Here is a 27,320-nt window from a genome sequence, read left to right as displayed (position 1 = left end):
GGACGAACCCTTTTACTGGGATCACTTAACGGATATCCTGCATATCAGTTATTTACATTATGACTCATAAAAGTAGCAAAATTACAATTATGAAGTAGTGACAAAAATAATTGTATGGCGGGTGTGTGTGTGTGTGTGTGACCACAGCATGGGGAACTGGAACAAAGGGTCACAGCGTTTGGGAGGTTGAGAAACACTGATCTAATGGCGGTGAGTCCTGGCAGCTAGTTCCTGAGATCAGCCCTCTTTCTCACTCCTTCCTCATTGTTCTTCAGACTCCCACTCACCAGCTCTGCTTTGGGTGCAATAAGCTACAGGAGCTCGGCAGCTCCCAGGCAGGTCATTTCATTAGAGTTTTCAGTGAGTGACTAGTTCTTTCTTTTGTCTGAATTTAAAATGATGGAGATCTCCCCTCCTCGGACTGACTCTCTGACAACCAGAGCGGAAGGAGGCCCCTCACTCTCCCTTGTCACCACCTTACCATTCTCACTATCAACAGTGACTTCTTGCACATCTGAAAATACCCACAGACGCCCACAGACACACAGACACAGACCCCACTCACAGACATGCACATAGACACATATACAGACACCTCCAGTTTCTTCTATTAGATTGCAAGCACCATGAGGGAAGGAACTTCATGTGTTTCTTTTGTCTCCAGCACTTAGAACAGTCCAGCAGAGGACTCAACAAATGGATGAGCCCGTTGAAGGCCCAGTTGGTGTGTGAATGAATGACTGGGGAAGCACTCAGTTGTCGTTTGCTGAAGGAGAGAATGAATGGGTCCTGACACCTTTCATAAAGCCGTGATTCATTCAACGGTGTTGCTAAGAACTACCTGTGTACCAGGCCTCTGCTTTCCTTCCAGTGGATATCACTTCTCCTGAGCCGTCTTGGGGAGTCTCCCTGCCTCTCCAGATCACTCTAACTGCTCTTTATCCGAGTCAGACCCTCTGCCTGCTCAGCCATATCTGTCAATCTGGCAGCTGAAAGAACCCAGCATGATCTGGCTAGAGCTGGAGCAACAGGTTTCCACTCTAGTCAGCAATCTGACCTTGGAAAAGAAATTATTCCTTGTGTGCTTTCCTGAGCTCCAGCACCGGGGGGGGGGGGGCAGTGGGTGCCACAGGCCCTACCTACCTGGAGACCTGCACTGTATGGGTGTATTGAGCTCCAGCTGCCTCAGGGGACCAGTGGGTGCCTCCAGGCCCTACCTACCTGGAGACCTGCACTGTATTCTTCTCACTATTTGCTGAGAAGGAGAGATGCTGTGGTACAATGGTCTGTACCCCGTCACTCGTATTATTTTTAATAAAACGCTGATTGGTCAGTGGCCAGGCAGGAAGTATAGACAGGGCAACAGCCACCAGGCAGGAAGTAGAGGTATGGCAATGAGAATTATGGGAAGAGGAAGGTTTCAGTCTGTAGCCATCAGTCAGACACAGAGCAAGCAAGATGTGACTGCCTTGCCGAAAAAGGTACCAAGCCACGTGGCTAACACAGACAAGAATTATGGGCTAATATATAAGAGTTAATAAGAAGCTTGAACTAATAGGCTAATCAGTTTATAGCTAATGTAGACCTCTGTGTGTTTCTTGGTGACTAAATGGATGTGGCACTTGGTGGGACAGAAAACCTCAGTCAACAGAGAGAGAGGAGAGGGTGTGAAGAAAGGGAGGGAAAGGAGCTGGAAAAAGTGGCAGGTTTCTGTGGAGTGTGGAAAGAGTGTCACACTTGGTAGGTGTCCCCATTCCATACTAGAATGGCTCAGATTTGAAGCAGGATTTTCTTTGCCATTAGCCAAAGTGTGGCTCACCATGGTGGTAAACTGGGCAAATGAATGTGGCACAGAGAACATCAGTGTGCAGACATCCAAATCCCACCTCCCTGCACCACTCACGGCATTCATTCTCAGGGTGTGGAATTTTCTATGAACAATCACACAAGTTTCGCATCTGTGCTGGCTAGTTTTGTGTCAACCCGACACAAGCTAGAGTTACCAGAAAAGACAGAACCACAATTGAGGAAATGCCCCCATAAAATTGGCCTTTAGGCAAGTCTGTGAGAGTATTATCCTGATTAATGATTGATGGGGGAGGGGCCCCCACAGGAGCCAGTGCATTCTTGGGCTGGTGGTCCTGAGTCCTATTAGAAAGCAGACTGAACAAGCCATGAAGCCCCAAACCAGTAAGCAGTATTTCTCCATGGTCTGTGCATCAGCTCCTGCCTCCAGGGTTCTGCCTTGACTTTCTTTATGATGGGCTGGGACTGGGGCTGGGACATACAAGGTGAAATAAACCCTTTTCTACACAAGTTGCTTTGGGTCATGATGTCTTATCACAGAACTTGAAACGCTAATAAGACAGGATCCCTGCTTTAAAAAAAGCAAATGAAATCCAAGAGCAAGGGCACAACAAGCTTCAATGGCCGTCCAAGAACATCACGTTCTTGCTTCCCTCTTCCTCTAGCATCCAGGCTGTGAGCACATCTGTAAAGCAGGTGTTACAGTTGCTGTTCATGTATTCGGGTCTCTCAAGCCCTTAGCATCACCACACGCATAAACTGATTTTATAAAATCTCATTTCTGAGTTTTCCTGTGCGTGTTCATTTTCTGCTCACTCATTCGCGATGCCGTCTGTGAGAACAGGCTCCATTCATGAACGGCAGCAGGGGTCAAAGGGTTAAAAAATTAAGGAGGAAAAAAAATTGAAATCGATCAAACCCTATCCTTTGTTTTCCCTTCCGCAAATTGAAAAACGACCGTCATTGTGCCATTCGGGGAGAAGAAACATCGGTCCCTCTTTTGTGTGCTATGTGGGCTCTTTTGGAAATCAGTCAGCACTTTCTAGATGATGGGCAGCATCCGTGGAGCCATGGAGGGCCACAGATGGGCTCCAGGGCTTATGCCTTGAACCCAGCCTCATGGCCATGAAAGTCTTTCCCGGGAGGGGGATTCATAGCTTTCACTTTATCTAAAATGACACAGCGATCCAAACAAGATTAAGAATCAATACGCTTCAAGAAGCAAAAAGGAAAAAAAAAACATGGAAAAAGGATCTTATGTACTTGCGTGCACGTGTGCGCACGCATGTTCATTTCTCCCTTTCATGTCTCTCTTTGGAGTCCTTTACTTGGTCCAGTCTCCTAAACTCTGCCTATTCTAACGGGGACCTGGCTTATACCTCACTTCACGCCCCTTCGCCTGGAATCCAGATCTACCTGTATCTGTCAGTGTTTCCATTCAGACTATAAACGTCATGAGGGCAAACGCCTGGTACACAGCAGTGGAGGTGAATGAACGGTGGGCCTGTGTTCTTCATGTTTTGGCTGTTGGCCTCTTGTTTGTCTTCCTGTTCCTCCACTTTGCCAGGAAGCTTGCTCCATGCAGGATGGGGACGGCCCCCATTATGTGGATCAGGATGGCAGAACTCTCCTGCAGAAGGAATTCTTTGACCTCTTTGATCTCTCTGAAGCCCCTTTCTTCTCTCTGAGGAATCCAGTCACTGGGGCCGACGGGGACCCTTGGCTGCACATTCCAAGAATGACAGGTTTCAAGTCTGTGAAGGACGAGGTCACCAGGCTTCTCCTTGGACCTCTCTGCTCAGATGGGCTGAGCCCAGCTTCCTGGAAGGAACATATCACCTGGCAAGCCCACACCTGTGGGCGGCAGGATCCCATTGCCGCCCCTAGCTTACTAGGAGCTGGACCCTCAGGGGACTCAAGTCTCTCATTTGTGATTGTCACACTAGAAGCTACTCTCTAGGCATGCTCACAGTTAAAACAGCCACAAAAATAGCTTCAATCTGGAGAGAGGAAAATAAAATAACTCTGGTGACTTTGCCAAAAACAACAAAGCCACAGCCTGTGCGCAGCCAGTGCGGTCCTTGGCACAGCTTGGATGCACACAGAAGGACTCATTCCTTTTGCTCCACTGACTATAGCCGCCTCCTAGACTCTCTGTCTGTGAGGCCGCGGGCCACTCATTAATCAACTTATCTCGGCCTCCAAGGCCACTGAGAATCCAGCCTTGAGATGGGGCCACGGGACTGTTCTCAACTTCAAGTCTCTGTGTTGTTTTCAGTGATCCCTTTGACTGTGACATTGCTTGAGCGTCCTCTGCACACCCGACACTCCCTGACGATCACTCAGAAAACATCTGTATATACATTTCTTAGGACACTTGTTTGAAATGACAGCAATATAAACGCCTTGTCACTTACTGAAATTTAGACTATCTTTTGTTAACGATTGATACCTGAATTGCTTTGCTTTTTTGAATTTTATATGTGTGTACACACACACACACATGTATGTATATAAACATTTAAATAGGTTAAGTATATAGGCTTACCCTAAACTGAACGAAGCCAGAACCCCCGAATCGGAAGGGCTACATAGACGTGTGAGGCCAAGAGTAATATAGATGTGTCTGAACAGTCTTTGTCCCATCACAAAAATGATCCCTCTCCCTGATTTATATTTTTCCTGGAAGGAAGCTAGAAATCCACTGAAGCAGTTCAAATAGCATCTTCAGTTATCAGTTTTTAAAAATGCATGAAGTTGTTAAATTGGAAGAAGGCAGAGGCATCAGACGGGCTCCTAGCTATCCAAACAGGCATTTCACTTTGTTTCTGTCATTGATGGAAGCAAGTCTGAGGCCAGCCTTCAGACCCCTGTCCTTCCACAGTTCAGCCACCAGTGGGACACTTCCCAGCTGGGTGAAGGGAGGGGTGAGTTTGTCTCAGGAGAGAGTTACCTTGGTCTGGCAAAGAATGAAAGAAAAATCACGTTTGGCCCTTTGTGCTTTAAGCAAGTCATCATGGTAGGTCTGCAAACAGAGCTGGGAGTCTGGGAGCTGAGGGGTACATCTTGACACAGTTGCTCATTCTGTGGGTGACCCAAGTCGGTCTCTCCCACCCCAGTTGGGTTTATTTATTGAGAAAAATGAGGGCGTTAGGCTATGTGACCCAACAGGCAGAATAATTCCCCATGAAGATGTTTCCAATCTGATCACTGGAACTCATGACCCTAGATAGTAAAAAGAGCTTCACAGATGTGCCGGAGGGAATAACTTTGCGACGGAGCAGGTTGTCCTGGATTGCCTGGTGGGCCCAATGGAGCCACAGAATGCCTTTAAAAGCGAAAGAGGGCAGAGGGAAGGAGGTCAGGGTTGGAGGGAAATGTGATATAGAGGGTCCTGGTGATGCGATGGGAGAAGACGGAGCAGCCCTAGATAACCTGAAATAAGCGGAAGGGGCCATGAGTCGAGAAACATGGTGGGCCTCTAGAGGCTGAACGAGGTGTTGTCGTCATCCTCCCCCCACCCCCAGCTTCAAGAAAGAAATGCAATCTTGTCACTTCAGCCCAGTGAGACGGGTGCCAGACCTCCCAGGAGAGTAAGATGATACATTGTGTTAAATGACACTATGCTACTAGTGACTTACTGCCTCCACAATAGAAAACAATACAGGAAACTTTCCAGAGGAGCCATTCTGCCTTCTTAAGAATGGTTAAGAGTTCAGGCAACCACGGTGAGAGTCTGGGTACATGTTAGTGTGGGGGTGGGCATTGCAGCGGAACGCTTTCCTACCTGTTCTTGCAGTTTCCATCACCTCCTTCTGGCCAGGCTTATGCATGTGACAGGTGTATATATAGAACTTGTTCCAGCTGGTGGCAGATAGTACGACCACAGTGCTTAGAATCTGAAGGGGTCTCATGCCAGACATGACCTAATCCGGCACCTTCCCTTCACATAGGGAAACTATGATCATCCTCAAATCAAGGGAGAGAGCCCAGAGAGGGTGAGAGTGTCGCCACCATCAGCTACTGAGAGGAGAGGCTCATGGGCCACAGTTGCAGACAACTCTTCAACTCAACAGGCTGGAGAAATCACAGTGTGGTGAGGGATAGGGGAGAGAATGGTACAGAGTAGAGACTAGAACCGGAACCCCTGTTCTGACGGGTTCTGTCCATGCATACGCACATGGGGGGGAAAGACTCAAGGTGCATCAGACCTGTCTCCAGTACTGGGCAGACCCTGACTTAGGAGTGCTGGGGCTTTGTGGCTGGAAGGCAAAACCTAGCCTAGAGGAACCGTCACCATGGAACCAGCAAGGTGTGATTCTGCCCAAACAAGAAGCTCCCATTTGCCACTCAGAGGCTTCAAAAGGGTGAGCATGCACCTGTGACCAGCAATGGCACCTTCAACCCGTGTCTCATTTGGATATTCTCTTTGGAGTTACATGCTTCAAAAGTGACTGATGCAGGGACAAGGCAGGTCAGTTCCCTGGGGTAAGAATTGGGCATGAGAGAGGGTCAGATGGTGATGGGTGAGAGGCCACATTGGCTCTGTGTCTCACCTGAACTCACAGACAGGGTTGGGAGAACTCAGGGCGGCAGAGCGAGGCGCCCTGGAAGGTCTCTTTGTTAGGGCTTTCTGCCATGGGTAGCTTCTGTCTCTCCCTTTTAAACAACACTTACATTCAGTGGTGTCCTGCAGAACACAGGATTTGACCTGTTAGTGAATCATGTAGACAACTGATTAAGTCCTGGCTTAGATTAGGATAAAACACACAGTGCACACACCTTGGAAAGGGAGCTCGGTCGATGAACCTCGCAAACACATTCTCCGTAGCTTTGGCTGGCAGCTCTGAGGCTTTCCTGCGCTCTCAGGGACAGAAAACTAGATGCGGAAAAAAGGCAGACAGATGTGGCCACTTCCACAAGACCAGCTTTTAATATGACTGTGGTTCAAAGCACGAATAAATAAACTCCAAAGAAAATGGAAAACCCAAACCGAACCTTGGAACATCAAAACCAAAGCCCATAAAACAGAGCAAACCGAAACAATCAACAGACGAACAAAAACAGCCCCCGCCCCCAACAAAACAAAACGAAAAGAAATCGAACTCTACAGCTGTGTCACAGGGTGAAAAGGACGTGGCTCCATGGACGAATACTGGGGTCCCCCAGGCCACTGTACCACCTCCACAGGTGCTGGGATAAGAAAGAGGTCGGCACTGGTCACCTTTAGTGCAGGAGCCCCAGGGGCCGTTTAGGGGACAAGGGTTTGTGGGTAGGTTAAGAACCTTCACAAACAACACAAGGGTCAAACGTTGTAGAGAGTTCTGTGGTTTCCTTCTTGACCGTGCAGTTTTGATTCCAGAGCCGGGCTCAGGGTGGCTTTGGGGTTGGAACCTGGTCCCACTGCATGGGCAGCAGAGTGGGTTCTGGAAACTGTACGGAGAAAATAGCATGTACAGGACAGAAGTGGAGGTGGCGCCGTAAGAAGTCTGAGCATGCAGGTGCTTTGTACATCTGGCAGTGAGATGTGATGGCAGATTAGTTCTCGGACAGCTCCGGAGTGGGACTCGTCAGTCCTACAAGGGACAAATGGCAGGGCCCGGGACGGTTCATGTCAGATGTGGCCAGAGTGAGGTTTGGCAGAAGTTCGCAATGTGTGCATAGGGGGAGCTCTTGCTTCTTTCTGTCATCAGGGGCCATTCCACCTGAGCTTGCTGTCCCCTGTCCTGGGTCTTGGGCCTTAAGGTCTGTTTGGAGGTGCTGGGTTGCCTGAGGTGTCAGCAGGCAATCTCCTCCAGCGTACCCAAAGCTGTCTGCAGGGGCACATTCACAGTGTGGCTGATGGTTTCAGAGTGGTTCGGTATTGTGTCACAGGTGCTCTGCAGGGAAAAGGAAGGGGCGCTCGTCACTCATTCAGAAAACTCTACTGCAAAGTCCTGGGAGTCTCTAAATATCAGGGTGATCAGCTGATCTGGACTTCAGGATTGGCCCCGGGGAAACAGAAGAGTCCCTGAGCAGGGTAGACCTGAAACGTTGTACCTCGCCTGAGGGTCCCAGATTGCAGTGTGCAGAGGGTTGAGAGATGTAGGAAAAAGAAGGACCAGACAAGAGGCTGTGCCAGGAATGTGGTGCTGGGGTCAGTGTGGAAGGGGTCAGATGGGGAGGGAGGGGAGTTGATGGAGACAGAGCTGGGGGAGGGGATACAGGTGAAAGGAGGTCATGACTCTGAGACACTCTGAGGAAGGAATGGAGGTGGAGTGGGGATCACAGCTGGTGGAGCACTCACTATCTCTGAAATGTAAGCACAATCTCTCCTAACCCCATGAGTCCCCTCTGAGGCTTTATGATCCTAGCAGATGCTTAGGGAGGCTAAGAAACTTCCCTCAGGCACACAGTCAGGACTCAGAGGACCTAGGCAGCACCCAAGACAACTCTTGCTTCTTTGCTGTCTTCTCCTTCAGCAGAGGCTTGCCTTCTGTCCTACAGAGCCTCCAGGAGTCCAGAGTTGTCCTTACCATGTTCTCGTCATGGCTCCCTTCCTCCTCTTCTTTGCCAAGCAGGTCTAATAGCTTCTCTTTGATCAGCTGTCAGGAAGACAGGAAGTGCACAGTCAGGCTGGGAGGATGGTGCAAAGGCCAAAGCAGGCTGGGAGGATGGTGCAAAGGCCAAAGGGCATCCTTCCTCAGGGCTGAACCAGGGGATCACACAGTGAGGGTGTGGCAGTGGCTGTACGTACAAAGGCGAGAGCTCTGCCTGGTGGACGGCTCAAGGGCCTCACTCGCTCAAGCTCACCTTTTGGCTTTCATGTGATTTTGTTGCTCCAAACAGAGCTTGGGAGAGGGTGGGGAAGGGCTCCACCTTGCTGTGTGGACCTCTTTCTCCAATGGAGAAGTTAAAGGCGCTGGTACACTCAGATCCGCATGGGTCCTAGAGAGCGTTCTGGGACCTCTTTCTCAGTAGCTCAGGTTGGCCTCAAGTTCACCATCCTCCTGTCTCAACCTTCCTGGTGTTGAGATTACAGAGATATGCCACCACACCCAGCTTCATTAGTCACTTTCAAGGACTGCTTCCTCCACAAGATGAGGGCATGGCCAGGGTTATAACACTTTATTTGTAGCAATTAAGGGTAGTTCTTAAATATGCTCTCTAATGCGGCTCAATTTGCCGTTTGCTTTGTGCGGCTTTTCAGGAGAATGACTAAATAATGCAGAGTGAGAATCGGGCCTTCTCTGGGTTGTAATCACACGCTGAGGGACACACGAGTCTCTGCACTGGTCACAGGGGCTCCACTGAAATGATGCGTGGGGGGATTTTGCCTTTCCTGGGAGGCAACGGGGTGGCTGATACCCAGCATCCGGAGGGAATATGCACAGTGGGAGTCCTGTGGGACCTTTGGGATCACCCCCTGTTTCAGGGAGGCACACCTAGCCTGGGGTGAGTTGCCCATCTGTGGCCAGGGACGTGGAGGTCACCAAGTGATCACCATGGCAGGGCAGTGCTGGCATGGAACCTATTCACAGGTAGGTGAGTCCGTTAATACAGCTGCTCTTCAGGTAGTTGGCCACAGCTGGTTCTCTGCCCAGATGAGCCATGGGCAGAGTAGACCAAGGTAGGCTTGCTCTTGCTAGGGTTTGGAAGTTGTAAGAGCTGCCATGCTCCAGGGCCTCTGAAAATCTTTTAGAAATGTGGTCCCAACTGTGTCTAGAGAGTCACATCTCCCTAGACTGTGGGTGGCAGAGGCAGTTAGTGGATACTGTGGTCTCGTTGGGGATTGACGAAGATTCCTGGGACACGTGTCCCCTTCCTAGGGCTGGCTAGGCCTTGGAAGACAGGCCACTCAGAGGACAGGCTTGTGGGTGGTGTGTACTCTTGAGTGTGTTGTGGGTAGTATGCAGATCTGTGCAAGAGGTTTGAGTGTGTTTGTGTGTATGAATTCACGCTGTGTGAATGCATGTGGTATACGTATGTTTAAGTGTGGTATGTGTGTGATGCACGAGCATGTAATACGTTGGGCGTGTGATATGTTGCATATAGATGTGGACTAGCTGGGGTATGAAACCTTGCCCTGGTCCCACTGTGTGAGGGACCCAAGCCTGGCCTCTGCACAGTCTGGCCTCTTCTCATTCCTCCACTCCCTCTCTGTGGCACAGGTCAGACTCAAGAGAGGGCCAGGGCTGCCGTTTCTTTCACATCCACCTCTCCTTGAGACTCCTGACTTATGCTCTGGAGAAGCGGGTTTGTGTGGGTGGAATGAAGTTATTGCTCAGCCATGCTTGGTTCTCAGTCTGGGCGTTCCACCATTTGGTCATTTCCCCAAGGGTAACCCCAAATCTTACCTCATAAATATAATCAAAGAGCTCTAGTATTGTAAGGATACTAGCACCAATAAACAATCCCATCTGACCACCAATGTCACCTGCAGAAGAAGGGAAAAGACCAGAGATTGAGTTTTACACACAGATCCAGGAAAGGGTGAAGAGATGAGGAGCTCTTGAGTGTGGCCCCTCCAAGGGAAGCCTGGGCCCTGTCGCAGGAGGGCCAGGCTGTTGGCAGGTCCACCGTCACACCTATGCCATTAGCCAACAGGGTTGGGGCTGATCACTCACTGATGAGGCTCATGGGCCTGTTTAGGGAGCGAATGAAGTCCTGAGTCAAAGTGTGTTGTTGACATGGGCACTGCCATGCCAAGGACCCCAGTGCCCCTACCTCATGGGAGTGGCAAAGCCTTCCCTGGGTGAGGCTCAGAGGGAAGGGAACACCTGCCTCTGGTCTGTGTGTGAATGTTAACAGTGTGTGCAAAAAATGCTGACCATAGCTTTCAACCCCAGATGTTTATGGCCTGAAGATTGCTCCTGAGACTAGTGGAACCTGCCTCCTTGGTCAGATATATATAATAATAACCCTGCCTCCTTGTTATCTGTATGTAATAACTCCACATGCTTATCCAGCTGTGTGTGATAACCCTGACTATTTGTGCAGCTGTATGTAATAACCCCACCTCCTTGGGCTCAAGATGGCTCCCTTTCGTTCCCTGCCACCCCCATCCTTCTAGTGCAAGCTTACTGAGGCGCTTGCGTGCCTGTGTGAGTATGTCAGGTATGAGGTGTGCATTTGCAGTGGTGCACAGTGCAGCTGGAACACAGTCGGTAGAGACAGGGTGCAGGATGTGTGTAGGCAGCATGTCTGATCACTGATGGCTTTATGTGCATGCATATCTCTGTCTACTTTAGGCACACAGAATGCATCTATGTGTGTGTGTGTGCTAGAGGTGGCTAGAGTGTGCCCGAGTGTGTACAGCAAGTGTGAGCATTATGTAGGTGTAGGTGTGTTCCTGTGTGTGCCATGTAGGCATATGTTATGAGTATGTGGACATAAAGGCATAGATTGTGTCTGCCTAGGTTTGCTGTGTGTATGGAGGTGCCTCTGAAGCTATGTGGTGGGACATGGGGCTGTGTAAGTGTGTGTGTGTGTTCTGGTTCTGGAGCACCATGGGTACATGGACCTGTAGGCTGGTTTCAGTGTACATGCCGTCTGTTAGCATGGGGGTGTTGTGTGGTGTGCATACGGGGTAGTGGTGGGAGAAGGCTGAGCTGGGCTTGATGGCTGAAGGTTTGTATGTGGTACACACTTCCCTCAAAGGAGGCACAGATAGCGGCACCATTTCCTCACAGGCTATTCTGGGCGGGAACAAGATGCTGGGAACAAGTTCATCCTTATATCTGATGCAGACGTGACAGATTCAAAGCCTGAACCCTTTTTGCTCGCTCTCTCTCTCTCTCTCTCTCTCTCTCTCTCTCTCTCTCTCTCTCTCTCTCTCTCCTTTCCCTCCCTCCCTTCCTCTCTCTCCTTCCCTCTCTTCCTCCTTGCTCTTCCTCTCTCTCCCCCATCTCCTTCCTCTTTCTCCCTCTCCCTCCTCTTTTTCCCTCTCTCTCCCACCCTCCCTCCTATTATCTTTTTTCTCTCCTTTCCTTCCCTCCCCCCTCTCTCTTACACAGAGATCCTTTTTGGGGAGGAAAGGGGAAATAACAGGTCTTCCATGGCTGAGTGAGGGGGCATGGCCTGTGCTCTGTGACTTGGGGCCTTTAACCACAATAACCTTCATAGAGGCCTAAATGACAGCTACCCCCACATAGCTGGCACTGAACAAAGGCTTTGTCTCTCTCCTCCTAGATGAAGTATAAAAATGCCCCCATGGCGCTGGTCATACCAGACAGGGCTAAGTTCCAGTATGGTGACTATCTAGGGCCACAGACCGCTATTGATGGCCTTTATCTGAGCTAACTGCCACAGTGAACTAGGGATGATGGTTCAAGTTCATTGTCGACTAGATTGGGGACAATTAACTAAGTGTGGGGACAAATCTCAATATGTGAGGTACCATCCCATGGGCTGGGGGCCTGGAGATAGAAAGGGAAAAATGAAAAGGGAAAAAGAGGTAGGAAAGAGGCTGCACGCACAGATATATTTTTTCCTTCCTTTCCTCCCTCCCTCCCTCCCTCCCTCCCTCCCTCCCTCCCTCTCTCCCTCCCTCCCTCCCTCCTTCCTCCCCTTCTTCTCCCTGTTTTCTGGCCGCCATGATGCTAGCTGCTCCACTCCATCACTCTGTTCCCACCATGCTGGCCTGCAAACCCCGAAACCATGAGCCCAAACAAGCCTTCACCCTCTAAGCTGTTTTTCTCAGGCTTTTTCCTAGTGCTGGAAAGTCAGGCGACATACTGGGTGATTTACAGAAACCAGAGGTCCAGCCAGGGGAAGCCCCCTCTCTGTCCATAGCCCCACAGCTGGCCTTCAGAAAGCCCTTGGATTCAAAGCCTGCTCTTCCTTCTATACTTTCAGGCCTGCCCCTCCCAGGATGCCACTATCACTGAGATCAGTCTCAGGGACAACTGCCACTACTCCTAGGCACTGTGTCCTTTCTGTAGAGTGGGTAGGAGGTGGTACAGGTTGAAGGGTTGGCCCTTGACCAGAATGTGAATGTCCAGATGGGCTAGGGCAGGGATGATCTTAGTTCCTTGTGTGCATTATATCCCATCAGGACCAGGGCAGCCAATGTGAACTTGTGTGGGAGTGGCTGATTGGTGGCCATCTGGAGATATCATCTCTTCTTTCCTGTTTGAGAAAGGCTCTGGGTCCAGGGGACAACACTCAGCTTCTCAGTGCATTGCTGTCCAGGCTCCACCTGGGAACTTTATAATTTGGATGCTTGGAGTCCACATAAGTTGAACATACCCTCCTTCCATGCTTCTGCTAGCATTCGGGTCCTGGGATGCTGACTCCAACCTAGATACAGACTATGAAATCCAAGAGGGTAGGCCTGAGGATGCCCTGTGAGACCTTTGTGTTTGCTCCTCGCTGCACAGACAAGACTGAGGCCTTAGGATGAGGCCTGAACTGGATCTATAACCGCTACCTCAGCAAGTACACAGAGAGTAACCAGTATGTTAACAAGTGTGCCTCCTCGGGAGGCTTACGTGTCTGTCTGCCTGTCTCCCGCCCACTCCCCATGCCCATCCAAGAGATGTGGAAATTTATGTGACAGACATTCCAACTCACCAAGTAAGGCAGCGACTTCATACGCCTTCTTCTGTTCAATTGTCTCGTAATTGAGCGCTTCAAAAAATATATCCAGGACAAGAATGTTCTCTCTGCAGAGGGAAAATTAAACCCCACACACAGTTAGAACCCTCAGCATTCACGGGACTGGCCAATCCAGCTTTCCCATGGATGGATAGAGAAAGGGAGGCCCAGGGAGCTGCCAAAGGTAGAGCTCTAGAGCCAGCTGAGTCCCTGTTTGTCCTTGACTCTATTCCCCCTCTCTCTTGGTGACCTTTCTGGGAGTCCAGCCTGGACCCAAGTCCCTGAGTCTTCTGGGGCCTTCTTGGGTTTTAGCATACAAATGTGTTCAGCAATCTCCTGACTAGGCTGGCGTCAGTTCGGGTGTCTGCCCCAGGAGAATATCTAAGCGATAATGGTCACTCCGGAGAGTCCCCATCTTCCTCCTGAGATTCCTAACAAGCCTCTTGTGGTGGGAGACCCTGACCTGGCATGATTTAGTCAGTTGTGAGAGCTGGGGAGAATTGTAGAGAGCAGGCCCATGGCTGGCTGGGGAATTCCTGGCAGAAGCCCTGGGCTCCTTCTGTGACTTTTCTGCAGGCAGGTGTGTTAACGAGACACATCTTGGCAGAGAAACTCATTCCTGCTCGCAGAATGCCTTGCTAAGCAGCAGGGCCTGGTGTTTCCTACATCCTAGCCTCCTTCTGTGGGGCCTGACATGTCCTCCATGCCCCTTGTTTTGAACCTGTTGAATAGAAGTCATCTCAGGAAGGGGCCTGGCGACTGTCCTGGAACAGGAGAGTGGCTGGGAGAGAGAGAAGCAAGCGGCTCCCACACTGGAACTGTAGGGCAACGAACAGGCTCCCTTTCTCCCATCTGGCTTTCTCCCTGACTGCTGCCTGGAGGGCCTTTCTGAAACGGTTATGCTGACTCGAATTAAAGATCCCAATCCAGTTTCTTAGTCACACAAACGACCACGGCAGATGCTCCACAGCCAGGCATGGCCAGGGGCTACCACATCGGGGACCACAGGGGTAGAATCTATCATTCCAGAATGTTCTATCAGGGAGCAGAGTTCAAGAACACAAATCTGACACAGACTATTGTCATTGATCTTGGTTGACGCCCCCCACCCCAATGAGGCAGTAAGAACTAATGGTAAAGACATCACACATATTTTGGTGACAGGGCGCAGAGAATCAGGCAGGAACTGAGCTGGAAGCTTTCTCCCTGCTGCCCAGCCTTCAAGGTGACATGCAGGTGCTGAGGTAGAAAAGTTGTCATGGTCTCACTCAGCTGTGACCCCTGTGAGATACAATACTAACCAGCCGGGGGAGTTATACCCACTGGTGCAATATGGCATGAAGGTTATAGGGGTAACCAACTGCTTTCTGATTGCATTTGAGGCCTCTTTCACAAGAGAGAATCTATACCCACTACTGTAAACCTTCTCAAGAGCCCAAGGCTAGGGAGATTATACCCCCACCCCCGGGAGAGGGTCTAGTACTTTTGTTTTTGCTAAAGGGACATGTGTCAAACTGCCTTCTAAGTCCTTAGTGCAGCTCTCAGCACATGCTCAGAGAAGCTTCTGTTGCAGTGAACAGTCAGTTCTAACACCGAGACTCATAACTGGTTGAGGTGCAGAGAGGAAGCAATTGTTGAATGCTAATCTCTAAATGGAACACCTACACCAGCTCCTCCATGCTCCCAAGGCTTGGGCAACGCCATGGAAAAGAAGGCAGAAAGGGTGGAAGAGCTGGAGGATAGGGAGGAGTGCAGTGAACCGCTCTGGACACACTGAGGCCACACACTGCATCTGCTAACTCAGTGGCTAAGGTTTCCTGAACAGGACCTGTACAAGACAGGACCCATCAGCATTCCTGCATGGTTGGGGGAGGACTCACAGGGCCTCACCCAGTGGTGGCTAAGGGAGAAGGAGCTTTCTTCAGGGGTATAACCACTGGAAACTCGCCTACACTTCAGTACATAACCTCACCCATGCTTGTGTGAGCAACCTTAACTGCAGGACACAAGCGCTCCCCAAACAACATGAAAGAGGGGGAGGGGTCTTTGGGGAAGAAGAAGAAGAGTCTGCAGGAGGGGGCAGGGGACTGAAAGTTAACAACTTGCGAAATGGCCACAAGACATCACATATATTACGAAATTGTCAACATAACTTAGTAAATAAGTAGAATACAAATTTGATCAGCTGAGCATGGGGACATAGGCCTATAATCCTAGCAATGGGACTTGAGGCAGGAGGATCATGAGTTTGAGGCCAGCCCTCAAACACAGGGAGACCCTATCTCAAATAAAATTATAAAATACAAATTGACTTTCTAAACATTCAGCTGCTTCATAGTCTAACACAAAGTCTACCCCATGGAACTCCCCGCCCCCGCTTGCCATTAGCTCATCCTATAGGACCTGTGACATGTCCATCTTTCCCATTGTCTCTGATGCACCCTGTGACAACTCTGTCCTAAGTTCCCCCACCCGCAGGATACACTCTCTGGCTCATTTACTGTGTCAAGGGATTTTCTGTGCCCCAGGTCTCGGCCAGAGGAGTCAGTACTTGGTAGAGAGCAAAGAACAAGAAGAAGTTCCTGCCACTGGGGAGCTTCCCTCTATGATGGATGAGTGTGTAGGGCAGCAATAAAGGAGGCTTCAGAAAGGGAAAGAAAGTTAGAAACCGGAGAGGGGCTGTCTAAGTCTCTTAAGAGACCAGATCCCACAGCCTGAAGAAATCAGGCTATGTCCTCCTGCCCAGCATCTCTGTTGTCTGTGCTGTGGCCGACAGATATTTATTAGTGGTACCTGGCTCCTGTAGGCTGTTTGTCATGTAAGTTATTCCAAACTCAACCACATTATAAAGTTCCGTCCAGCCCCTGAAAACCTACAAAAGCCAGCTAACCCTCTTGTTTGGGAGGTTCATCTGAAGGCTTTCTTCTCTGGGTCCCTCCCCAGCCCCTGCCACCCACCCCTTTCACTGTGGCTCTATAATTTTTCTTTTTTAATGATTTGTTTATTTTTATTTCATGTACATTGGTTTGCCTATATGAGGGTGTTAGAACCCTTGGCACTGGTGTTACAGACAGTTGCGAGCTATCATGTGGGTGCTGGGAATTGAACCCTGGTCCTTTGGAAGAGCAGCTAGTGCTCTTAACCACTGAGTTATCTCCCAGCCCCATGGTTCTATCTTTATCTCTCTTCCTCTTTCAGCTACTGCCGTCAGTGAAGCACTTTTCCAGGCTTTAAAGGGAAGCCTCTCTTTCCCTTCAAGGTCCCGGCACACGGTTTTTGACATGCTGTTGTTTCTTTCTAATACACTCTCACTTCAAGGCCTGCTCATGGTCTTGGATCTTTCTCCTGATAAATCTAGTTGGTTTTCTTTTTCTTTTAAATATTTTTTTCTACATGTGTGTATGTCTTGGTGTGTAAGTGCATGTGTCTGTGCCTGTGTGTGTGTGTGCCTGTGTGTGATATTTAACAGGGGCCAGAAGAGGGCTTCAGATCCCTTGGAGCTGGAGTTACAGACGTTTCTGAGCTGTCTGATATGGGTGCTAGAATCTGAACAGCACTCTTGACTGCTGAGTCATCCCTCCACGCCCCCGCCCCTTAACCCTGATTCCTGAAGGATAGTTGTGTCAGCTCCTTTCCAGAACAAAACCGCCTGTTTAACAGCAAGTCACACACTGTAGCAATATTATAAAGGAAAACACCACAGTGCCTGGAGACAGGTAACAGGAGGAAGCAGGCCGGCAGAGTGGCTGGAAAAGTGTTTCCGGAAGAGGGAACAGAGGCTCAAGTCTCACCAGGAGAATCATATATTCTTTAGAAAGGTCAAGCTCTCCCTGAACCTTGACCTGAGCAAAGTGCAGTCAACTATGGTTTTCCCCTAGTGTCTGCATATCTCAATTATAGCCAACTTCGTCCCAGACGTCAGTGCCCTAGGTGGCATTTAATCCTGCACTTATCTCCCCAGGAGGCTGCAAGCTCTTTGTGGCTTTGTCTTCTGAGCTTGGCACACAGCAGGTGCTCAATTAATGTTTGCTACATTGAGCTAACTGCTTGCTTTTTGCCTCTTTCTGCATGCCTCCTCCCCACCCCCTCCCCTCCCACTTAACTTACGAGATATATTTTTCAGATTTGTTAAATTTCTTCTCCAGGTACTTGGCTGACGTCTTGCTGGGGATCTTCACCATGGAGAGCTCTTTGTTGTAGCGGGTCAGGTTGCAGGGTGTCCTGCAGAGACAGTAATTGCTGTCCTTTTCTGCCAGGAGGCCTGGAGAAGAGAGGAGAGGGTCTCAGGCACGCATGGGTGGGGGCGAGGCTCTCTGGCCCAGCATACCTGGATTCTAGGCATTAAGACGCAAGTCAAGAGGGAGAGCTGGGCCCCAGGAAAATGGGCTAGGGAATTGCTGAGCAGGGATGGTGCCAGGGGCTTGTTTTCTTTCTGCTTGCTGTTACTGCGCTCTGGACCTTTCAAAGTGTTTGATCCATTGTCACATTTAGGGAGGCCTAGTCCCTCCCATTCCCAGGGCTTTCTCCTGTTTCTAGCATCAGTGTTCTGACCCCAAAAATGGGCCACCATGGAAGTTAAGATGAGAACATTGTGCTTGGAGCTCAGGACTTCATGCCATTCCTTCTGGTGCTCCCCATAGCCAACACCATGCCCTCTGCCTGCCGAGACGCTATCCAGGGAAAGATTCTTGAATCCTTATTCTTGCCGGGCGGTGGTGGCGCACGCTTTAATCCCAGCACTCGGGAGGCAGAGGCAGGCTGATCTCTGTGAGTTCGAGACCAGCCTGGTCTACAAGAGCTAGTTCCAGGACAGGCTCCAAAACCACAGAGAAACCCTGGCTCGAAAAACCAAAAAAATTCTGGAGCAACCTACCCCCCCTTCCCTGATACCCAGAACGCAGCTCTCCGGGTCCTCTCCAACCAGACCAAGTGGTCGAAGGCACTGCTGCCCTCTGACAGACTCTCTTCTTGACCAAACTTTAGCCAGGCCCTTGAGAGCAGCTTCTCCACTGCTCAGCCCAGCTTTGACAAGAAGCCTGCTGAAGGCGGCAAAGCAAGAATTCGCACCTTGCTAGTCCATCCCCTGGCCTGCCTCCCGGAAGAATCCCAGCCCTGTGAGCAGCAAGCCTCCCCTCCCCTGACATCGCTGTACTTTTTCATCTCCTGACCTTTCACAGTGCTTGCAAGTGATGAGTCCCTGACTTCCTGCTGCCTAGCGAGATGAATCCCCTACCTGCGCTGCTGCAGTCGCCTTGATGTTTAATTGCAAGGGTCCAAAAGTTTTCTTAACCATTAGCAAGAAAAACTGTTCCTTCAGTACTTCCCTCCCTGCCTCTCTCCTTCTCTTCCTTCTTTCCTCTTTTGATCTCCCTCACCCTTATGTCTCTTTCATTTGGTTTTCTTATCTTTATTTCAAAGAAGACTTTGCATGCACTGTAAACCAAACCCGCTTCTTGGGCCTCTACCACAGGAGTCCAGCTTTGCCCTCACTTAGTGCTACCAAGAGCAGCTGCTGAGGGAACTGGGGGATGCAGCATTTAAAGTTCTGTCTGCTCTTTCCTGGGACTGGAGAGAGGGGAGGTAGACTGCAGGATAGCTGCTGAGCTACCCCAACCCATGTCTAGGTGCTCCCCCTGCCTCCAGGAGGTTTTCTAGCTGGGAGTAGCAGTTCTTTTAGACCTCAAATGCCCTGGAGGCTGTGAGAGGAGGAGGTCGGGAGGAGGTGGGGAGGTGGCAGCGGTGGCATAAGAGGGCCCAGAATGGCTTATGTTTGCACCATGGGATGGAAGATCTCTCTTCAGATGCACTTGGGCTCTCTGTGCACTCATGTCTACATGCGTGCGTATGTGCATGCATATGTGTGTGTGTGTGTGTTGGCTTCACTGAGCTCCTTCAGGTGAACCAGTGGCTCCTTGACTGCCCTCTCTTCATCTCTGTCTTCTCCCTATATCCTCCATTCTCTGTGAAATCTACTCCATCACCACCTCTGTGTATCCTTCTCTCCCTCAGTTCCCTTACAGCCCTCATCCACCTGTTTCTTCCTCTCCTCTTTCCCTCACCAGCTTCCTGCAGCTTCTCCTGCAGGACTTCTTTGTACGCATCCCTTCCTTGTTCTTTTTCCCAAGGCTGACTTTTGTGTCCCCACCAGATGACCCCACAATCTCCACTTGACCTGCCACTCCCTGTGTCCCCAGTACTGACCGAGGGCAGGCTCTGCACACTCCTTGTGCTGCTCCGGAGTGCAGAAAGGAGCATCCCCTGCAGGGAAGAGAAGCCAAGAGAGAAAGAGCATTAATCACATAGGAGCCATGCATGCCAATGGCTCCTCACAGGCCCAGGCAGCGAGTGACTTCCTGTAACCACAGGGAGAAGCTGCCTTCAGGGGACAGTCTGGTGGGTACCACTGGTCAGTGTCCTCAGATCTGGAGGTGACTTCTGATATGCTATGAGGAGACCATGAGACTTGCCCTACCCTCTTTTGGTGGCTCACAGTGGTGGATGATGGGGTAACTTGTCTGGAAGACTGGGGACAAGACGAGATGGGGTGGGGTGGAAGGAGGTTCCTTCTAAGCCAGGTGCCATGTGGTCTCCTTGAACCCTTGTGTTAAGCTTCCAAATAGAAAAAAACATGGGACTCAGCACCCAGCCTTCGGGACAGCGAGCTGCTGGAGGTAAGGTGGGGCTGGCACAGGGGCCCGTGCCATACCGAGGCTGCTGCTTCTCAGCACACCACACTGCTGTAAGCATCCTGGGGTAGCTCTGTGCCCCCTCACGGCCCCGCCCATCATCCTACACAGTTGAGATGTCACGATCTTGCCACGGTTGGAATGATTGTAAACTCTGGCTCAGGTTTTATGGGGAAAGCTCATGGCTGGGGGTTCAGTCTGATGCTCGTCTTCCTAGTCTTCCTCCCTGGGATCTCTCTGCAGAGCGTTAAGATCTGTATTTTTGTTGATGATGATGGTTTTATTTTCTCCTCCTGTCTTTTCTTCTTTGTGAAACACTAAAGTCAAGATCCACCAGAAAGGTCTTTTTTGGGACCATTTTTCTCCAAGTCCTTTTTACAGCGTCGGAGAGCTGGTGTAATTCCCTTTCTCCAATAATAACATGTTAAGTGATGCGGTTTCCATTTTGCCCAAGAAGTTCATAGGCAATTTTAATGTCATTATGTAAAACAACACACATTTATTCTCTTGCACTTTTGTAGGTCTGCAATCAGCCACAGGCATCATTGGTGTTGGGAGGGCTATGTTCTTTTCTGGAGGAAATAGGGCAGTTGAGCTCAACCTTCCCGATGCTGCAAACCCTTTAATATAGCTCCTCATGTTGGGCTAACTCCCAATATAAAATTGTTTCATTGCTACTTCATAACTGCAATTTTGCTACTGTCATGAATTGTAATGTAAATATCTGATAAGCAGGAGATCTGATATGTGATCCCCAAAGGGGTCACGATCTACAGGTTGAGAACCCAATCTAGGGAACAATCCACTGCCTTTGTAGCTTCCACAAGCCCTCTTCTGGGTCTTCCCTCAGAGCTACATGCGGCCCCAGCCATGGGAGCGATGTTGATTTCAAGGCCCAGCATGGCTTACTTGGGCCCACTCCTATGTCTTTCCTTCCTAACGTTAGTGCCCCTAATAGTGCTCTGAACGGAGACAGTTTTAAAGATCAACAGTTCCAATCTTGGATGACTAAGATCATTACTGATCATTGAGAAAATTAATTCAGAACTCAGCCATAAGGAGACTCACGTGAGAGCTGTCACAACAGAAGCAACGGGTGATGAACTGTCCCCACCACAAGTATTTTGTTAAACAAGCTTAAATAATGTAGCACATAAGCACAAAAATATCAAAAGAAACAACAATGCTCCAAGAACACAGTAGGTCATTAGTAGATGTGACTTGCTCCTACCTCCTCATGCACTAATATGATCCCCACTGACTTTTGTAATTTCCAGGGCATCTTTACTTCTTCTTCTTCTTTTTAAGATAATAAGTAAGAACATAGAGGGTTAGTAACGTGGGCCAGCCCACACAGTGACTGGAGAAGCCTGAAATAGAAGCTAAGGTCCATGCCTACAGTCCCAGTTACCCCTCCTTGCTACCACTGTCCTGCCCAAATCAGCTCCCACTCTGCAGGCCTGCGTCTGACACGCTGACTGCCTCTAATGAGATGGCAACAGACGTTATTAGTCTGACGATGGAAGTGTCTGCACAGGCACATTCATTTGCTCACTAATAGACTTTTGCCGCACTCGAAAGAGTGCTAGACATTTGGATGCAAGAAGAGAAACATCTGGGTGAAAGCCGCAGACATCTGGGTGTTCAAACAGGCACATTATCAGGATGTGTAGATCACGAGTGTCCCATTATCTGGATGTTGAACTCAGAACGCAAGAGGACCAGACAACTGGCAAGCATATGGAGCATGGGGACGGAGGTGATGCACACATCTGGGCACCCCTGTGTACCAGGATGCTGCCCTGATGGATGGATGGATGGATGGATGGATGGATGGATGGATGGATAGATGGATGGATGGATGGATGGATGGAGTTTTTCCACCTGCCTCTTGGTTGTCAGGTACCACAGTCTCCCTAGAACAATAGGGGTGAGGTGTTTCCCGTCAGGTGAGAAATTGCAAAGGTCCGGGGTCCCTGCTACCCACCTGGCATGTGGACCATGCGGCAGTTGCAGTTCTCCACGATGTAGCGGGTCTCACAGTCAATCCGACAGGCGGTGATGCTGTAAACGGGAAAGAAGTCGAGCCCCATCTCTGAGGATCGACACTCCCCCCATGGTGGGGGCAGATACGTGAGCTGTAAGACAGACAGAAGGAGAACACAGTCAGGCCTGGCAGAGGATACTCACTCAGTTTCCACGGATGCCGTGGCATGCTGGTCTACCTGTTCAATGGGCAAATAAGCAATTGAGTATCCTCTGCAAGCCAAACCCTGCTGGCTTTGTGAACCTTATTGTCTGGATACCACATGAGTTTTCCCACCTTGCTTTTTTTTTTTTGGTCAATTTTCATGGAATTTTGCTCTCCTCAGTCTTTTTATCTAAAGATTTCACCTTTTGTGTCCATGCATGTGCCTGTGAGAATGAACACATGTGCATGCATACGCCTGGTAGAGAGGCCAGAAAAGGGAATCGGATTCCCTGCAGCTGGGATTGCAGGTGGTTGTGAGCGACCATGTGGGTACTGGGAACTGAATTGGGGTCCCCTACAAGAACAGCAAGTGCCCTTAACGGCTGAGCCATTGCTCCAGCCCTGTCCTTGGAGTCTGTTATTCAAGCTGTGCCTTTCCATATCAGTGTCAATAGTGGCACTTGGAATGACCCAGCTAAATTCTACCGTGTTGGCTGGGAAGACTGAGACCCCAGACACAGACCCGGAGGATAAGTCACAGAAGAGGCCAGGTGAAGTGACTGCAGGGTGCAGCCACTCCTTATGGTCCTGATCAAGCTGTGGATGACACGCCAGTGCAGATACTGTCACTCCCCTTCTCAGAGGTCCAGTAGCCATAGATTTTCTAACATCTATTGTACTTGCTTGGGAGGGATGGGGAGGGTAGGGATGAGAGAGTTAATGGTCCTGGGGGCATTTACTATGTTATTGCTACTACACTAAGCAAACTCTTTATACCCAGCTTTCCTTTTATGATGGAAGAACAAGAAAAACAATAAAATGTACATATTTGGGGCTAGGAAGATGGCTCACCGGGTGAAACGCTTGCCATGAAAGTGCTCGGACCTGAGTTCGGATCCCTAGAACCTGCGGAACGTCTGTCATGGTGGTAGCACACACCCCTGCGCTACCATCCTGAGAAGGGAAGTATTGACAAGAGACCCCCTGAGGCTCGAAGGCCAGCTAGCATGGTGTGCACAGTGAAGAGTGACAAAAGACTTGTCCCATCAAAGTGCGGAAGGTGAGGGTGAAAGCTGAGGTTGAACCCTGATCCTCCATGGTCAATATGGGAGGCTCATGCCCACATGTGTGCACGTGAGCACACACGCAACACCCCAAATCCTCTTTTTTTTCCTGCCTTTTTTTGGTTTGAGAAAGGGTCTTACTATGTAGCTATGACTGTCTTGGAACTCACTTTGTAGGCCAGGCTGGCTTGAACCCACAGAGATCTGTGCCAACCTCTGCCTCCTGAGTGGTGGGATTAAAGGCATGAGGCACCACACCTGGCCACACTACAAATCTCAAGTGCATACTTTGAATTTTGTCAAATGTCACCATCTACCTGTGTAAACACTGCATCAATCAAGACATGTGACACTTTTATCCCTACAGAAAATGAATTCATATCTTTTCCAATTAGGGCTCCATCGCCTTTCTGGGCAACCACTCTCATGAATTCTGTTACCCTGTCTGTCTAGTCTCTTTTCACACTTAGATAATTGACGGTTTGCCCTGTGTATTTTTTTGCCTGCTCCTTTCACTAAAAATGATGGTTTTGTGGTTGTTCCACATGGGAGTGCACCTGGAGTTCATTCCGTCTTTTCAGCTGAGTCATTCTTTAACATATGAACACTCCTGGATTATTTATCCGTTCACCTAAGGGTGGGTGTTTGGGTTGGCTCTATATTTTGGTAATTATGAAGAAGACCCGTATTTGTTTAATTACTTAATTTATGGGCAAGGTCTCATACAGCACAGGCTGGCCTCAAACTTGCTGAGTAGCCAACAATGATCATGACCTCCGGATAGCCCTGCCTCCATCTCCCAAGTGCGAGATTACAGGCCTCTGTGACCACATCTAGCTGAGTGTGGTGGTTTGCACAGGTATGGCCCCATAGACTTCTGGGTCTGAATGTTTGGCCCATAGGGAGAGGCACCATTAGGAGGTATACCCTTGTTGGAGGAAGTGTGTCACTATGGGGGTGGGCTTTGAGGTCTTATATGCTCAAGCAATGCCCAGTATGGGATACAGTTGCTTCTGCTGCCGGTGGATAAAGATGTAGAACTCTTAGCTCCTTCTCCAGCTCTGTGTCTGCCTTTCTCCCCACCATGACGACAATGGACTAAACCTCTGAACTGTAAGCAGCCCCAGTAAAATGTTTTCCTTTATAAGAGCTGCCATTGTCATGGTGTCTCTTCACAGCAATAGAAACCCTAACTAAGACACTGAGTACTTATTTATGATTAATTTTGCAGACATTTTAGTTCCTCTTGAGTGAATGGCCAGGAGTGGAATAGCTGATTCTGATTCATGTATGTATGTATGTATGTATGCATGTATGTATGTATGTATGGATGGATGCGTGTATGATTTTATAAAAAATGGCCCAACTCTGATCTAAAGTGGTTCTACCACTTTGTTACATTTATTTATTATTTATTGTGTGTGGGTATCTGTGTTTCAGTGTCTGTGCCATGTGAACGTGTGGAGGTCAGAGGGCAACCTGCAGGTGTTGGTTCTCTCCCCCAGGAGGGATCCAGGGATCAGACTCGGGTTTTCAGTCTTGGTGGCAGGTACTTTCCCCAGCTGAGCCATCTTCCCAGCTCTCCACTGTTCTATCTCCATTAAGAGTGAACGGCAATTGTACTCTATCCAAGGACACTTTGTCTCCTTGTTGGTTTTAGCCATTTTTGTTGGGGTTCAACTGTCACACCTTGGTGTTTCTGTTTATAGTTCCCCGATGACTGATGATTTTGAGCACAACTTCATGTTTTTATCAATCATTCATCTATTAATTTTTTGTGACATATGTTGGAGTCTTTTGCCCATGAAGAAACCCTGCTTGTTTTTTGTCTTTATTATGGAGATATAAGAATTCTCTGGCTGAATGGCCTGAATTTCAGGTCTGAGTCAAATGGGAAGTATACATCTTTTCTCTAGAGTCTGGGTCTTATTTTTGTCTTAGTGGTATCTATTTTTTCCTACTTTAGAAACCAGCTTTAAGAATACATAACTTATATGATAAAATAGATCAAATTAGTATTAGTGCATAACTGAATAATTTATTATTTTAGATTTATTTATTCTATGTGCATGAATGTTTTGCTCATATTCACATATGTGTACAGTGAGAGTACCCGGTGCCCTCAGAGGCCAGAAGAGGGCATCGGATGCCCTGGAACTAGAGTTACAGGTGACTGTAAGCCACCACATGGGTGCTGGGAACCAAAGTCCAGAAGAGCAGCAAGTGCTCTTACCTGCTGTAGCGTCTCTCCAGCACCTTGAGTGAGTTTTTAAGAAAACGCATATACTTGTGGTAATCACTGCGCTCAGACCATGGAACATACTACTCTCCTCAAAAGCTCCCCACTTACGATCACTCCACCCCCTTTCCCAGCCCCCAGGCAACCATTCATCTGCTTCTGTCCTTATAAATGAGGTTTCTGTGCTCGAGGATTACACAGAAATAGAACAACAGCGCATGTATTCCTTTGTGGCTGGCAGCTTTCGCTCAGCAAAAATGTTTTTGACAACTATTCATACTCCTGAGTGTATCAATAGCTTGTTCTTTTTGATAGCTTGACTTTTATTTCTTTGCGTATAGTTTTCATTTTTGCCACACTGTTTTGCTTAAAAATTTCAATGTGATATTGGGGAAAAAAAAATCCCAGAGGGGGGCGGGTATTTTCTGGTTTCATTTCTAATCTTTGAAGGAAATAGCTTATTATTTCTTTATTAATCATGTTGATATACGTTTTTTTGTTGTTTTTTTCCAGACAGGGTTTCTCTGTGTAACATCCCTGGCTGTTCTGGAACTCATTCTGTAGATGAGGCTGGCCTCGAACTCACAGAGATCCGCTTGCCTCGGCCTCCCAAGGCTGGGATTAAAGGAATGTGCCACCACCACCCAGCTTGATATACATTTTTATTGGCTGATTGTTGCATTGAGAAAGTTATAGCCTATTTCTAGTTTGTTAGGAAAATTTTTTCTATTTTTATTTTGTTAATTAAAAATTTAAAAATTCTGTGTATGTGTGTGTCTCTGTGAGCGTCAGGTGCATGCAGGAGCATGGAGATACCAACAGAGGGCTTAATGGCTCCTGGAACTGGAGTTACAGGCAATTGTGAGCTACACTGTGGATGCTGGGGACCAAGCTTGGGTCCTGAGCAATAGCAGTAAGCACTCTTAACCACTGAGGCATCTCTTCAGCACCTCAATTTTTATTTTTATTTTTAAAGAAAATCACGAATGAAACTACATTTTTGTAAAGATATTCCCTGCCTCTAGAAAGGATCACGTGACTTCTCTCCTTTATCTGGCTAGTACGGTGAATGGCATTCATTGATCTACAGATGTGGAACCCATCTGTCGTCCCAGGACCAACCTTACTTGCTCATGATTTACTATTCTCTCTAGATTTTGCCATGTCTAATTTGCAAACATTTTCAAACCAAGTTTTGCATCTGTATTTAAGAAGGATGCTGTATTTACACTTCTTCTAAGGTGATTTTGGTTTCTTTTATACAGTTTTGGTTAGCCTAGGTAAGTCTTGAATGAATTATGTAGCTCCAAAAGGCCTCTACCTCAGGATCTTCTCCCTCAGCCCTCTGAGTGCTAGGGTTATAGTTTTGAGCCACCATGCAAGACTCTTAAAATATCCTTTTAAGTGTTTGTAGTGGGAGCTGCGGGCCTCTTCCCACAGCCCAGCTCCTGGCCGCTTGGCTAGCTTATGCCCCAAAATAACAACACACAAACTGTATTCTTTTAAACACTGCTTGGCCCATTAACTCTAGCCCTTACAGGCTAATTCTCATATCCTGATCAACCCATCTCTAATAATCTGTGTAGCATCAGTCTTACCGGGAAAGATTCAGCATGTCTGACCTGGCAGCTTGCTTCATGGCGTCTGCCCGGGGGAGGGGAGCATGGCCTCTGAGCTCACTTCTTCTTCCTCCCAGCATTCTGTTCTGTTTACTCCTCCCACCTATGTTTTAACCTATGAGGCCAAGCAGTTTCTTT

At 48.8% G+C, this 27,320-nt stretch overlaps 1 protein-coding gene across 2 annotated transcripts in view; it reads right to left on the bottom strand.

Annotated features, from left to right (window-relative positions):
- Window positions 1–6,720: 6,720 nt before the first annotated feature.
- The window catches only part of Asic2 (acid sensing ion channel subunit 2), a 1,067,336-nt gene continuing 1,046,736 nt past the window's right edge, over window positions 6,721–27,320 (bottom strand). For both annotated transcript variants that reach the window (XM_075991396.1, XM_075991395.1), the window contains exons 4-10: window positions 22,057–22,207; window positions 19,585–19,641; window positions 17,491–17,644; window positions 13,360–13,451; window positions 10,143–10,222; window positions 8,322–8,390; window positions 6,721–7,685 (exon numbers count right to left, since the gene is read on the bottom strand). In XM_075991396.1, the coding sequence (XP_075847511.1) occupies window positions 7,584–7,685; window positions 8,322–8,390; window positions 10,143–10,222; window positions 13,360–13,451; window positions 17,491–17,644; window positions 19,585–19,641; window positions 22,057–22,207 (705 nt within the window). In that variant the 3' untranslated portion in view covers window positions 6,721–7,583. The remainder of the gene's footprint in view (window positions 7,686–8,321; window positions 8,391–10,142; window positions 10,223–13,359; window positions 13,452–17,490; window positions 17,645–19,584; window positions 19,642–22,056; window positions 22,208–27,320) is intronic.

This window comes from Microtus pennsylvanicus, chromosome 11 (assembly GCF_037038515.1).
Source record: "Microtus pennsylvanicus isolate mMicPen1 chromosome 11, mMicPen1.hap1, whole genome shotgun sequence".
Taxonomy (NCBI): Eukaryota; Metazoa; Chordata; class Mammalia; order Rodentia; family Cricetidae; genus Microtus; species Microtus pennsylvanicus.
The sequence above is the reverse complement of the archived record's forward strand: the minus strand, read 5'-3'. Positions and strand labels throughout refer to the sequence as shown.